Source organism: Cyprinodon tularosa, unplaced genomic scaffold, assembly GCF_016077235.1.
Source record: "Cyprinodon tularosa strain WSP-4 unplaced genomic scaffold, ASM1607723v1 ctg526, whole genome shotgun sequence".
In the NCBI taxonomy this organism is placed as follows: Eukaryota; Metazoa; Chordata; class Actinopteri; order Cyprinodontiformes; family Cyprinodontidae; genus Cyprinodon; species Cyprinodon tularosa.
Genome location: NW_024039259.1, coordinates 1,108,215 through 1,121,561, shown reverse-complemented (window position 1 = coordinate 1,121,561; position 13,347 = coordinate 1,108,215). Strand labels below are relative to the sequence as shown.

At 41.2% G+C, this 13,347-nt stretch overlaps 1 protein-coding gene across 1 annotated transcript in view; it reads right to left on the bottom strand.

Annotated features, from left to right (window-relative positions):
- The window catches only part of ift172 (intraflagellar transport 172), a 108,633-nt gene that overhangs the window by 75,775 nt on the left and 19,511 nt on the right, over window positions 1-13,347 (bottom strand). Inside the window, exons 15-17 of the mRNA XM_038304141.1 lie at window positions 10,094-10,206; window positions 5,156-5,323; window positions 1,326-1,462 (exon numbers count right to left, since the gene is read on the bottom strand). Of these exons, the coding sequence (XP_038160069.1) occupies window positions 1,326-1,462; window positions 5,156-5,323; window positions 10,094-10,206 (418 nt within the window). The remainder of the gene's footprint in view (window positions 1-1,325; window positions 1,463-5,155; window positions 5,324-10,093; window positions 10,207-13,347) is intronic.

The following is a 13,347-nucleotide window of genomic DNA, read 5'->3' as shown; positions in this document are numbered from 1 at the left end:
ATTCCCTTTAACGCCCCCCCCTTACATGGACACAGACAGGTATGGGGCATTGCAGGCTAACGAAATAAGTGAAAAGACCCCCATTCCAAAGGGGTGGACCCTTTCGTCCCTTGATGTTTTCTAAGCAAAACAAAGGCTTTGTTGGGCTACTGTATTAAACCTGGAACTCAACGCTATTTCTGACATTTTGAATTGAAAAAGCTTCCTGGATGAGAAGTGAAATGTCTTCAAACAAAGTCCAGTGGATGTTTTTTTTTTACTTTTTCGGAATGCAGCCAAGCAGCACAAGCTGTTGAGGAACTGCAGAGGTCCGTAGCTCAGATGAGACAATCTGTTAACTTTGAGTTTTTTTTTTTTTTGATTTATGAAAAATAATGGGAAAACTCCACTTTTGCTCTACTTTAAAAATGAAAGAGCAAGAAATGCAGAGACATGGCGTCTCTACTGTGAAATGGAGGTGAATTCATAAGGGTATGGGGGGCATTTTGTTCAACAGGTATATTCTGTTGGTTCTGCTTAAGCACGCCTGCTTCAGATGATTGGATGAGGCTTCTCAGGTACTTTTCATCTAAAATTAATTCAGCTGAGGTATGGAGCAGCTGAGAAACGTAGAAAATATTCAGGAAAGCAGGTCCTGAGGACCGAGATTCCGATACTGGAAGAAAACCATTAAGTAGCATCATAAGACTGGAGCAAGACAAGCAAGACAGCGTACCTGACAAACCGATGGTCACATCCAGCTCCATCCAACGATCTAATTTTTTTTTTTTACATCAGATTTATACATCTAAATCTGCATACCTGCAAGATCTGTACCCCAAATAAGTTTCTATTATTAGTTAATTCAACATGGATTAAAATAAACCTGTGGCAATAGTTTGGAACAGTAGCGATGGGGCGGCCATTGTTTGTTTTAGCTGAGGAAAAGCTAGTAAAGGTAAATTTAATATAATAATTTTTAATAACTCCCTGGAAATTTATTGGAGGAAAATAAAATAATCTGCTCCTCTTTAAATAGAAGGTCAGTTAATTATTTCCTCCATTTGATAAGCAGGATTCACAAGACACTCCTCTTGGAGATGTCCAAGTCACGACAGGCTGAGGAGACACATTACATCTCCCAGCTGGCCTGAGAGGGCTGCAGAACAACACTAGAAGAGCAGGCGGAAGCTGAGGGATAAAGGGACATCTGGGTTCTTCTTCTGGCCCTGCTGCAAGGCAATGATTCACACCAAGGGTGGATGGATGGATGTTTACACGGAGCCGCATTCATCCTTAGAGGCCTCTTGTTCTTTTATTTTTCAGGAAGTGAGGTCAGAACGTACCGGTCATAATCTCCGTCGTCGATGGCGGTACCAAACTCAATGAGGCCTTCGTCCAAAAGGTGCCCCACTGTGCTGACGCCCTCCGTCACCTTGACTTCTGTCCTTCCATCGCCTCTTTCAAGATCCAAAATGTCTCCCTGGGAAAGAGATTAAAATCGGTTTTATTCTCAAAGTTTATCAACTCAAAGGAGAAATAGGCCTTCACCTCTCTTTTGCTTTGAATAAACTTTGAATAAACTAAATTAAAATAAAAAACAGGAAATAAAAACATTTTTTTTTTGGGATAAAAGTCTTTATAAAATGTTTTAATTTTGTTATTTATAAATGAGCAAGACATGGTTGAATGAACTGAGATGATTCTGCTTAAGAGCAAACAGGACGGTCGTGTTTCCTTCACATACAGTGTGAGGCCGACATACATTCATTTAGATATCATTTTCATTTTACTGCTGATCATATCCATCTATACCAAATTTAGATCAAGCAATCAAAATTGCAGGGGGTGTTGGCCTAGTGGTTAAACAGGGTTTATACAGGAATGATTAGGTCTAATTTAATGGTTTTTAATATATATATATATATATATATATATATATATATATATATATATATATATATATATATATATATATATATATATATATATAAAAAACACAGTGCAAAATCCTTCGTCATCTTTACTGTCAACAGGCTGCAGCCATGTCCCGAATTCCTCGTTGAAATTAGCATTTTCCCATTCTCTAGCTTTTTCTTTGCCTCATGCGGAACCATTTATATTTGATATATCTGACAAAAATAAAGCATTTTAAATGCCACGATAATCACATTTAATCAATTTTAATGCCAATTAGGGCCTCAATTTAAAAAATAATAATTAAATTACTTTTAATAATTTTTAATGAACCGCGGAAACCCTGTTAGAGCAATACGCTTCTGCTCTGAGAAGGTTGCAAGTACCCGGTTCAATTCCCACAGCCTGCATTCTGGGTCCCTGAGCAAGACCCTTAACCCCAAACTGCTCCCCGGGTGCCGCACAATGGCAGCCCACTGCTCCCCAAGGGGATTAGTTAAATGCAGAGGTACATTTCTCCTATGTGAGATAAATAAAGTAATAAAAAAAATAATTAAAAGTATTGTGTATATATATATATATATATATATATATATATATATATATATATATATATACTTTTCATTATTTTTTTTATTAGCAGAATAGATAGTGTTCATCTAAACTAGTTGGCTTCCTGGAACCAAAACATGACTTCTAACCATCATCTATACATTTTCCATCAGGTTAGTAATGGAGCTTTAGCTTTTAGCCATTGCAGAATCAATTATAAAGTAGGTGACTGTAAATATAAATGTGTGGTTTATAGATTTAGCTTTATCAGCTAAACTTTCAACCTGCGGCTCCAGAGCTGCAAGATGTTCCATCAACCTTCTACAGAGGATCTTTAATGTTTCTAAAAACATTAAAGAACCAAGTATTGGTCCTGAATACAGGATGATAACACCTGCCAGTTTTAGAGGCTTTAGAAGATTGTTTTAAGTCTAATACAAAAATATTCATTAGACTTTTCCAAAGCAAAATAGGATTAAAAAGTAACAATAATGTTTGTGTTTTTTTTCATCATTAGTTTAGAAACTATCCGCTTTGTTATGCATAATTTCCAAAGATATCAACACCCAGAAAATTCATGTTTTCTATTTATAGAAAATGTGTTTGTTTTTTTCTTTATTCCAAAAGAAACCAACAAATTAAATGTTTGCTCTTTAAAATAGAAGCAAGTTTCCTATTTCCAATATTTAACAATTATACCAATAGGGCCAGACAGAACAAACATGGCACAGGCATTATGCGAGGAGGCGGAGTCACGTGATCAATGAGGAGTGAAAAGTAGTGATCATCCGTCCAAACGGTCCGTTTTCTATATAGTCCCCGCTCTATATAGAGACTGAGGGGTTAAGGTGGATGTTCAGACAGAATGAGTTGCGTTTTATCAAAAGGTCAAAGTGATATTTACGGCTCTAATAGACTTTTATTCAGTTTCACTCAGCAAAATGGCTCTAAAGGTTGCAGACCCCTGAGCTAGACAGTCACCTTTAGATGAAAGGAAACTGGTTAGGAACAGCCCAGGATCACCTGGAATACTAGAGTCCCTATAGGCAGGAAAACAGTTTAACAATAACAGGGAGTGAGAGGATGTAAAGAAAGAAGCTTCTGGTAAAAGACTAAAGTTTGACTGAAATCAGCAGCTGAAGACATGGGAGAGCGAAAGAGCTGCTGGAGAAAAGGTTTAAGGTGAGACTAAACATGGCATAAGAATATATGGAGGAGACAGGGAAGAACACTTTGCTTGCATTCAAGTAAGGTGGCGGCAGCATCATGCTGAGGGTCTGATTAGCACGCAGTTAAGTATGAGAGTTTAGCCCTATTAGAATGTGATTATAAACACATCCTGACAAAAATGATAAAAGTTTCAAATAACTTTTAAAAGCTCAATATTACTATAAAATCTGTAAACCATCTTGCATTATAAGGGTCCATGATACAGGCTTAGAGCGTTAAGCGCGGCCTGAAATTACATATTTTGGGCTTCCACGCCCCTCTATGGGATGTCCATGTGGACAGAATTTCATCACTGCACACCAAGGAAAATTTTTACTATGTGCAGGGGTCCGCGCGGAAAACATGGCGGGCGAGCAGCAGCTCTTGCTCACAAGAGTTAGGAAAAGTAAACATCTAGAGAAATCCTATGATTTAACACAGAAATATCACCACTAACAACGGATTGTTGAAAACTCCTGGAGAGAAATGGCTGGACGACACAAGGATGTTTTCTGAAAAGATGAAAATGGCTGACTTCTACTTCCTCGTGCAGTGTGGTGTTGCTGCTTGTGCAAGGAATGGAATTGAGAAATTATGGCACAAGAAAAACAACATTTTTAAACAGCAACAAAAGAAACAACATGAAATCCAAGGGCAACCAACTGCCCAAGAATGGTGACTGAAGAGAGGTTTGGATCAATTCAGCTTTCCCACACTGCAAAAAATGGAATTAATTTTTGCTCAAATTAAGTGCATTTTTTCTTTTGCCAATGGAACAAGACAATGGAACAAGACAATGGAACAAGACAATTTACATTTAAAATAAGAAAAAAACAATTGCTTTGTCTTATTTCAAGTGTATATTATCTAATTATCTTATTTTAGGAGTAAAAATACTCATTCCATTGGCGGATCATCTTATTTACCTGCTCAAATTAAGGGTAAATACACTTAATTTAAGAGTTTTTTTTTACTTATTTCTAGATGTTTTTTGCAGTGCAGGAGCAGAGAAGCACAAGCAGGAATAAAGTGAGAGGAAACAATGTGTCTGAAGCGTACTGTGTATTGAAGAAGTAACCAGTGTTTACGTGTTGATCACTCATTTTTCTTTACATGGGACTGTAAAGAAATGGGACTGTTTTAAGTCCTTTAGGGCCTTAAAATTCCTCCCCAACCACTAAGGTAGTGCAGCTGTTTTATTCAATTAAGTAATTATAGATGAAAATGTTTTCAATTACGCCTTTTTTCTTTGCCAGTGTGACTTTTTAAAGTTAATTTTTTTACTGATTTTGGGAAAAACAGAATTGGGCTAAATTTCACAGTAATCTGAGATTTTTCTATTAAACTGTTACTATTTTTATATGTTTAGGTTTAAATTCACCAAGAAAGCTGTGCAGAACACTTTACACAATGTAGGAAAACCCAAAGATGACGACAGGCAGCATCTGTATGTAATCTGTGATGAGATGTTTCTGGGATCTTGTGCGCAAATTGTCACCTTGATGGGGATCATGGTGCTGCTTTCTGGGCTGTCGATGTTGTACCAGACGCACACGTTGCCTCTGTTCTGGGCGACCACCACGTCGCTGCCGGGCACCCACTGGACGTAGGAGCAGAAACTGAGCAGTGTGGTCTTCATCCTGGACTCTATGTCGTACAGGTGGAGCTGAGGGGGCAGGAGAAGAAGCAATATGGATCCTTAACAGGTGTAAAGAAATACATGGATGGATTTTTATAATGATTTTTTTTAATCTGGTGCTAAAGAGGCTGTAGTGCAGCAAAGCACTTAAATCTTCAAGCAGAAAATTTGTATTTCAACTCGACTTCTTACAGTTTCCTTAGAGCAGGTGTCTGCAACCTGCAGCTCCGGAGCCTCATGTGGCTCCTTGGACCCTCTACCATGGCTCCTAACAGTTGCTTTAATGACATAAAGAACTAAATAATGTACTATGAGAACATTTACCAGTCTTAAATGCTTTTGTGGGTTTTATAAAACATGTTGGAAAGCACGAGAAATATATATATTGTTTAGATTTTCACTTTATTTGGATTTAGTTTTAACATCGTCGTCGTCGTCGTCGTCGTCTCCCGCTTTATCCGGAACCGGGTCGCGGGGGCAGCAGACTAAGCAGAGACTCCCAGACTTCCCTCTCCGCAGACACCTCCTCCAGCTCTGTTGGGGGAAGCCCTAGGCGCTCCCAGGCCAGCCGAGAGACATAGTCTCTCCAGCGTGTCCTGGGTCGTCCCCTGGGCCTCCTCCCGGTGGGACATGCCTGGAACACCTCCCGAGGGAGGCGTCCAGGGGGCATCCGAAGAAGATGTCCGAGCCACCTCAACTGACTCCTCTCGATGTGGAGGAGAACCGGCTCTACTCTGAGCCTCTCCCGAATGACCGAGCTCCTCACCCTATCTCTAAGGGAGAGCCCAGCCACCCTGCGGAGAAAGCTCATTTCAGCCGCTTGTATCCGGGATCTCGTTCTTTCGGTCATGATCCAAATTTCATGACCATAGGTGAGGGTAGGAACGTAGACCGACCGGTAAATTGAGAGCTTTGCCTTTTCGCTCAGCTCCCTCTTCACCACAACAGACCGGTGCAGCGTCCGCATTATTGCAGCAGCCGCACCGATCCGTCTATCGATCTCCCGCTCCATTCTTCCCTCACTCGTGAACAGGACCCCAAGATACTTGAACTCCTCCACTTGAGGCAGGGACTCTCCTCCAACCTGAAGGGGACAAGCCACCTTTTTCCGGTCGAGAACCATGGCCTCCTTGAACCGCCACCTTAACGTGGTGGAGGGGTTTCAGTGCCTGGGTGATCCCAGAGGCTATGTTGTCGGGGGCTAAATGCCCCTGGTAGGGTCTCCCAAGGCAAACAGGCTCTGGGTGACAGGTCAGACGAAGAGCGGTTCAAAAACCCTTATGATGAGCACAAAAACGAGGCAAGTGACGTCGCCCGGTACGGCGGAGCCGGGACCCCACCCTGGAGCCAGGCCTGGGGTTGGGGTTCGTTGGCGAGCGCCTGGTGGTCGGGTTCTTCCTCGCGGGACCCGGCCGGGCCCAGCCCGAAGGTGCGACGCGAGGCCATCCCCCAGTGGGCCCACCACCTGCAGGGGGAACCATGAGGGATCGGTGCAAAGTGGATTGGGCGGCAGCCAGAGGCGGAGACCTCGGCGACCTGATCCGCGGGCGCTTAAACTGGCTCTGGGGACGTGGAATGTCACCTCACTGGCGGGGAAGGAGCCCGAACTTGTGCGGGAGGTGGAGCGATACCAGCTAGAAATAGTTGGGCTCACCTCTACGCACAGCCAGGGCTCTGGAACCGAGCTCCTTGAGAGAGGCTGGACTCTCTTCTACTCTGGAGTGACCCGCGGGGAGAGGCGGAAGGCAGGGGTGGGGCTGCTTGTCTCCCCCCAGCTCAGCCGTCTCGTGTTGGAGTTCACCCCTGTAGACGAGAGGGTCGCATCCCTTCGCCTTCGGGTTGAGGGGAGGACTCTGACAGTTGTTTCGGCCTATGGGCCGAACGGCAGTACGGAGTACCAGGCCTTCTTAGCATCCCTGGGGAGGGTGTTAGAAAGCACCCCTCCTGGAGATTCCATCATTCTACTGGGAGACTTCAATGCCCACGTGGGAAACGACAGTGACACCTGGAGGGGTGTGATCGGAAGGAACGGGCCCCCAGCTCGGAACCCGAGTGGTGTCTTATTATTGGACTTCTGTGCAAGTCACGGATTGTCCATAATGAACACCATGTTCAGGCATAAGGATGTCCATCGGTGCACTTGGCACCAGGACACCCTAGGCCGAAGGTCGATGATCGACTTTGTAGTCGTATCTTCTGATCTTCGGCCGCATGTCCTGGACACTCGGGTGAAGAGAGGGGCGGAGCTGTCCACCGACCACCACCTGGTGGTGAGCTGGATACGCTGGAAGAGGAGGAAGCCTGAAAGACTCGGCAGGCCCAAACGTGTAGTGAGGGTCTGCTGGGAACGTCTGGTGGAACCCTCGGTCAGGGACGTGTTCAACTCCCACCTCCGGGAGAGCTTCTCTCAGGTTCCGAGGGAGGTTGGAGATATGGAGTCCGAATGGGCTCTGTTCTCGGCCTCTATTGTCGATGCGGCTGCCCGTAGCTGTGGCCGTAAGGTTTGCGGTGCCTGTCGTGGTGGCAATCCCCGAACCCGGTGGTGGACACCGATAGTAAGGGATGCTGTCAAGCTGAAGAAGGAGTCCTATCGAGCTTGGCTGGCTTGTGGGACTCCTGAAGCAGCAAGCAGGTACCGTGAGGCCAAGCGTGTCACGGCCCTGGCGGTTGCAGAGGCAAAATCTCGGGCCTGGGAGGAGTTTGGAGAGGCCATGGAAAAAGACTATCGGTTGGCCTCAAAGCGATTCTGGCGTCTCTTCAACATCGCGTGGAGGTCGGGGACAGTACCCCTGGATTGGCAGACTGGGGTGGTGGTTCCCCTCCACAAGAAGGGGGACCGGAGGGTGTGTTCCAATTATCGGGGAATCACACTTCTCAGCCTCCCCGGAAAGGCCTATGCCAGGGTGCTGGAGAGGAGAGTCCGGCTGATTGTCGAACCTCGGCTGCAGGAGGAGCAGTGTGGTTTTCGTCCTGGCCGTGGAACAGTGGACCAGCTCTACACCCTCTGCAGGGTGCTTGAGGGTTCATGGGAGTTTGCCCAACCAGTCCACATGTGTTTTGTGGACTTGGAGAAGGCATTCGACCGTGTCCCTCGTACTGCCCTGTGGGGGGTGCTCCAGGAGTATGGAGTCGGGGGCCCTTTATTAGGGGCCATCCGTTCTCTGTACAAGCGGAGCAGGAGTCTGGTTCGCATTGCCGGCACTAAGTCGGACCTGTTCCCAGTGCATGTTGGACTCCGACAGGGCTGCCCTCTGTCACCGGTCCTGTTCATAACTTTTATGGACAGGATTTCTAGGCGCAGCCAAGGACCGGAGGGGGTCTGGTTTGGGGAACAGCGGATCTCGTCCCTGCTTTTTGCGGATGACGTAGTTCTGCTGGCCCCCTCCTGCCAAGACCTACAGCGTGCGCTGGGGCGGTTCGCAGCCGAGTGTGAAGCGGCCGGGATGAGAATCAGCTCCTCCAAGTTTTAACATATGCGTAGATATTCGTACAGATATATATACAGAAGAGCTATATGTGTATATATTTTATCTCTTTTTATTCTTATTTTTTTATCTTTATTAGATTGTATAGTTGGATGCGTGTATATTTTATATAAAACTGTAACTGGAGCGTGTAACAAAAGTAATTTCCCTCTGGGATCATTAAAGTATTTGTGATTCTGATTCTGATTTAGCTATTTTTCCTTTAACTAGCTTGGAAACTAAGTGTTTCATTATAATTTTTTTTTGTTAGTTTTTACATCATTTTATGTTTTTCCTAACTTTGAAGGCAAAGAATCCAAATCAGTTTTTGTTTATTTAAAATGGCAACAGATTTCTTATGGCAGATATTTAACAAAAATAATTGGATGTTTTTTTAAATTAAAAAATCATGTAATATTTTGCGGCTCTTAACCAGTTTTAATTGGCTGGACTCAGGGCAAAATGGCTCTTTGGATATGAAAGGTTGCAGACCCGGGCCTTAGAGAAAGAAAAAGCGGAAAAATCAAGTTAAATAGTCACCCTTTCAAAGAAATTGTTGAGAATTTGTTAATCTTTCTGATGCTGCACAGCTATTTAATTTAAAAGCAGTTAGAGATTTTAAATTAAATACAGAGCAACTGAATTAAAGACTAAAAATAAAATAAAAAAAAACGTACAGAATGTTGGAAAACTGTAAATCATATACCAGTCCTGTGTTTACATTTGAACAGCATGTTTACATTTTATCACTGCTGCACATTAGAAATGGAAATGTCTTGAGAGCTGCACTGAAAGAAATGTTTTGTATACACTCTGTGTGTACAAAATGACAATAAAGTCTGTAAAAGTCCAAATATATTTAACAAAATTCAATTAAAGATTAAATATTGTTTTGATTATGTTGTGTTAAATTAATCTCATTATAAAATTAAAGTTTAGTATTTTACTGAATGTATTCATCTAAAATAAACCACCTATATGGGTTATTTTTATGAGAAACTTGGAAAATAAAATCCCAAACTTATAATGAACTAAACTGGAAAGTGAGAAACCCTGCACTGTAATCCATAATTGTCAGTTTAAGGAGCATCAACATTCATCCCAGCTTTCCATCACAGCTCCCAGATGACCAAACTGTTAGCATGCGGAGCCAGAAGGCACACTATGGGTGATGGATGCAGCTCTGACAGCCGACAAGCCTCAGCTAAGGATAAATGTTTTTTTCCTGCTATATTTGTCCGTCGTTTTCCCTCTTTAATTCACAGCCTGGAGGTCCTCATCTCATTGTTTCCAGCCTTTCAGGCCCCTCGAGGCGCTGAGGTTTCATTCTCACCCTCAGCTTTTTGTCCCTGAACAGCAGTTTGCGTCCGGTTTCATTGAGCTCCAGCCAGTCAATCTTAGAGTCGTGGCTGATGGTTCCCAGGTTGTAGCCTTCAGCCAGGTCCACTGAGGAGGGAAAAACAACCCATAGATTAACTGAGTGACAGACAGCAGAAAGCTTAAAAATGGGCTTGGTTCAGGATTAAAATCACTTTTTTCCTCTATTCCCTCTATTAAAACGCTGCTATATTGCCATTTTACTCTGCATACATGTGGATTTTTAATAAAAATATGAATAAAAGAAAAAGATAATGCAATGTTTTGTTCAGTTTTTCTGTAAATGATTTTGAAAAAAAGGAAAAATATAAGTGACAAAAACTGCAATCAATAATATTCTGATATCAAGTCTAAATTAAAAAATGTTGCACAGAGAAACTGTTGATAATCAAAGCCTCAACACAGTCCAAGATAAGAAAAAAAATAAAAATAAAGCATCTATTTCTGATAAAAAGGTTAACAGTAATGTTGATCAAGAGCCATGGAGAATTTTGTCTCCTTGGTTTCAGGAGTTTAAAATGGATCAGTCCTTAGATTTGATGTTTGGTGCAATAAAATGTTGGGTGGCCTTAAATAGCTAGAAGCTAATCAGGCTGAGCCTCTAATGGAAAAACAAAAACAATTGATTCGGTTCAATAAAAGTTTACCAGAGGCAGTTTGAGTCATCGGTCCTTGAAAATGATTTCACAGAAAATTAGGCCTTCCCTTTCTAACTTCAAGCACATATGAACTTAAATAACCTCCCTCTCTTATTCAATACATTGGAAAAAATCTAAATCTAGATAAGTAATTTTTTTCTTAAAATAAGTGCATTTGTTCTTGGATTGAGGAAGTAAAGGAGACATTTTGCCCATAGGACAACACAATTTACATTTAAAATTAGAAAAACCAATTGCATTGCCTTATTTCAAGTGAATATTATCTAATTATCTTCTTTTAAGAGTAAAAATACTCATTCCTTTGGCAAACTGTCTCATTTACCTACTCAAAATAAGGTTAAATAAACTTAATTCTGACATTTTTACTTATTTCTAGATTTTTTTTCCAGTGTAGGGTTAAATACACTGCAAAAATTATCTAGAAATAAGTAAAAATTTCTTAGATTAAGTGTATTCACCCTTACTTTGAGTAGGTAAATGAGATAGTTTGCCAAAGGAATGAGTATTTTTACTCTTAAAATAAGATAATTAGATAATATGCACTTGAAATAAGACAATGCAATTGTTTTCTTATTTTAAGTGTAAATTGTCTTGTTCCATTGGCAAGATGTCTCTTTTACCTCATCGTTCAAGAACAAATGCACTTATTTTAAGAAAAAATGACTTATCTAGATTTAGATTTTTTGCAGTGTAGGGGACCAGCCCACTCTCTGCTGCTGCAATAGACCCAACTCTTCTGTTAGGGCGTTCCACTATTTTTAAAAGCCTGTTTATGGGGAATTCAGGACCATTTATGAGGTCCGACACTGATGGTGGAACAGAAGGTCAGGCTCACAATCCCACGTCTAATTTACACCAAAGTTTTTCTATCAGGTTGAGACCAAGACTCCATATAGTTGTGGACCTTGCATCCTGCATGCATAGGTTCTGGATTTGTGGAAGCTACTGGAATTCCCTAGATTGAATGGGTGACCCCAACATCATCTTCTTGGATGTTTTATTATTTTTTTTGGTCGTATGCAAACAACTTTTGATGTACATTACTGCCGCTTTTTGAAAAAGAGTATGGGACAGAAAGACCACAGTAGATCTGGCTCCTAAAAATGCAAATAAAGCCTTAACAACAAAGTCTGACCCATTACCTGTTCATATTTATATGATTAAGAATCTTTTATTTCTCTAAATAAAATCTGGTTTTAATACTCAGTATAATTAATAATGACACCCTCTACTGTTTCTTCACAATTTTCCACAATATCCACAGTTTTTATATTTTTCTCAAAACCTTTTCACTTCTTGTTCCAATCTTCCTTGCAACTTTCTTTTAATCTTATCTTTAATATTAAACAAGACCTCTAACTCAAAATCTATAACTGTTTTACAAACTCCCCTCTTTGCACATTTATCTGCCAGTTCATGTCCTTCTCTTCCTGTATGAGATGGAACCCACACAAATGGAACAGAATCATTTATATAAAGCCTGGTTGATTTTTAAAATCCTTTTAAGCTGATTTATTGGTTTGAATAATGACAGTACACTACCAGAACCAGAAACTAAGCTTTCTCTGAATAATTGTCCTCTATCCAGGACCCAACGTTTTGGTCAAATAGTTTATATGAAGGTATGGACCCCAATTAGACTCATGAATGTGTGCCATGGTTTCTGGTCCGGGACAAAGACAAGCACATCCCAAACATCTATGATCGGGTTAAGACCTTGAGAAAGCAAACTCCTAAAGGCTGGAGCCACATGTTCCTCATGCAATCACACCAAGCTTTCAAAACGACACAAAAGACGACCAAAAATCAGGTAACATTCTTCCTTTGCTTCCAGTCTGATGTTCACATATATCCCGTTTCAGCAGTGGACAGTTCCCACCGTGTTTTCTGACATAACGTCAATGAGAACCAGCAATAGTTTCCTCTACAGCCTAAAGAAGAACTTCTCAGCGGTAATAATGGCATGGCTTATTAGTGTATATGTACTTTAAGTTTCATTTAAAGCAGGAAAATCCAGAGCTTAACCTGTGACATTAGCAAATGAGAAGGTCTTCATGGTATAAACCTAATGGAAGTTTCAGCAGGAATTTTCTGGATGCAAAATGTAAGCAAATGTTTATGCACTGGAAAAAAAAATCTAAATCTAGATAAGTAATTGCTTCTTAAAATAAGTGCATTTGTACTTGAATTGAGAAGGTAAAAGAGACATTTTGCCAATGGAACAAAAAAAATTACATTTAAAATAAGAAAATGCATTTATTTTGTCTTATTTGAAGTGCGTTTTATCTAAATATCTTATTTTAAGCGTAAAAATACTCATTCCATTAGCAAATCATCTCATTTACCTACTCAAATTAAGGGTAAATACACTTAATTTCAGAAATTTGTACTTATTTCTAGATCGTTTTTCCAGTGTGTTAGAAAGTGAAGGTTGGCGTGGGAAACATACTTCAAAAACTTTTGCGTAAGGAACCATTTTAATCCACTAGGTGTCACTTTAGAGATGGAAACTGGTGCTTTTGTTCAGGTAACAGGTGTTGTAACGGAAGGA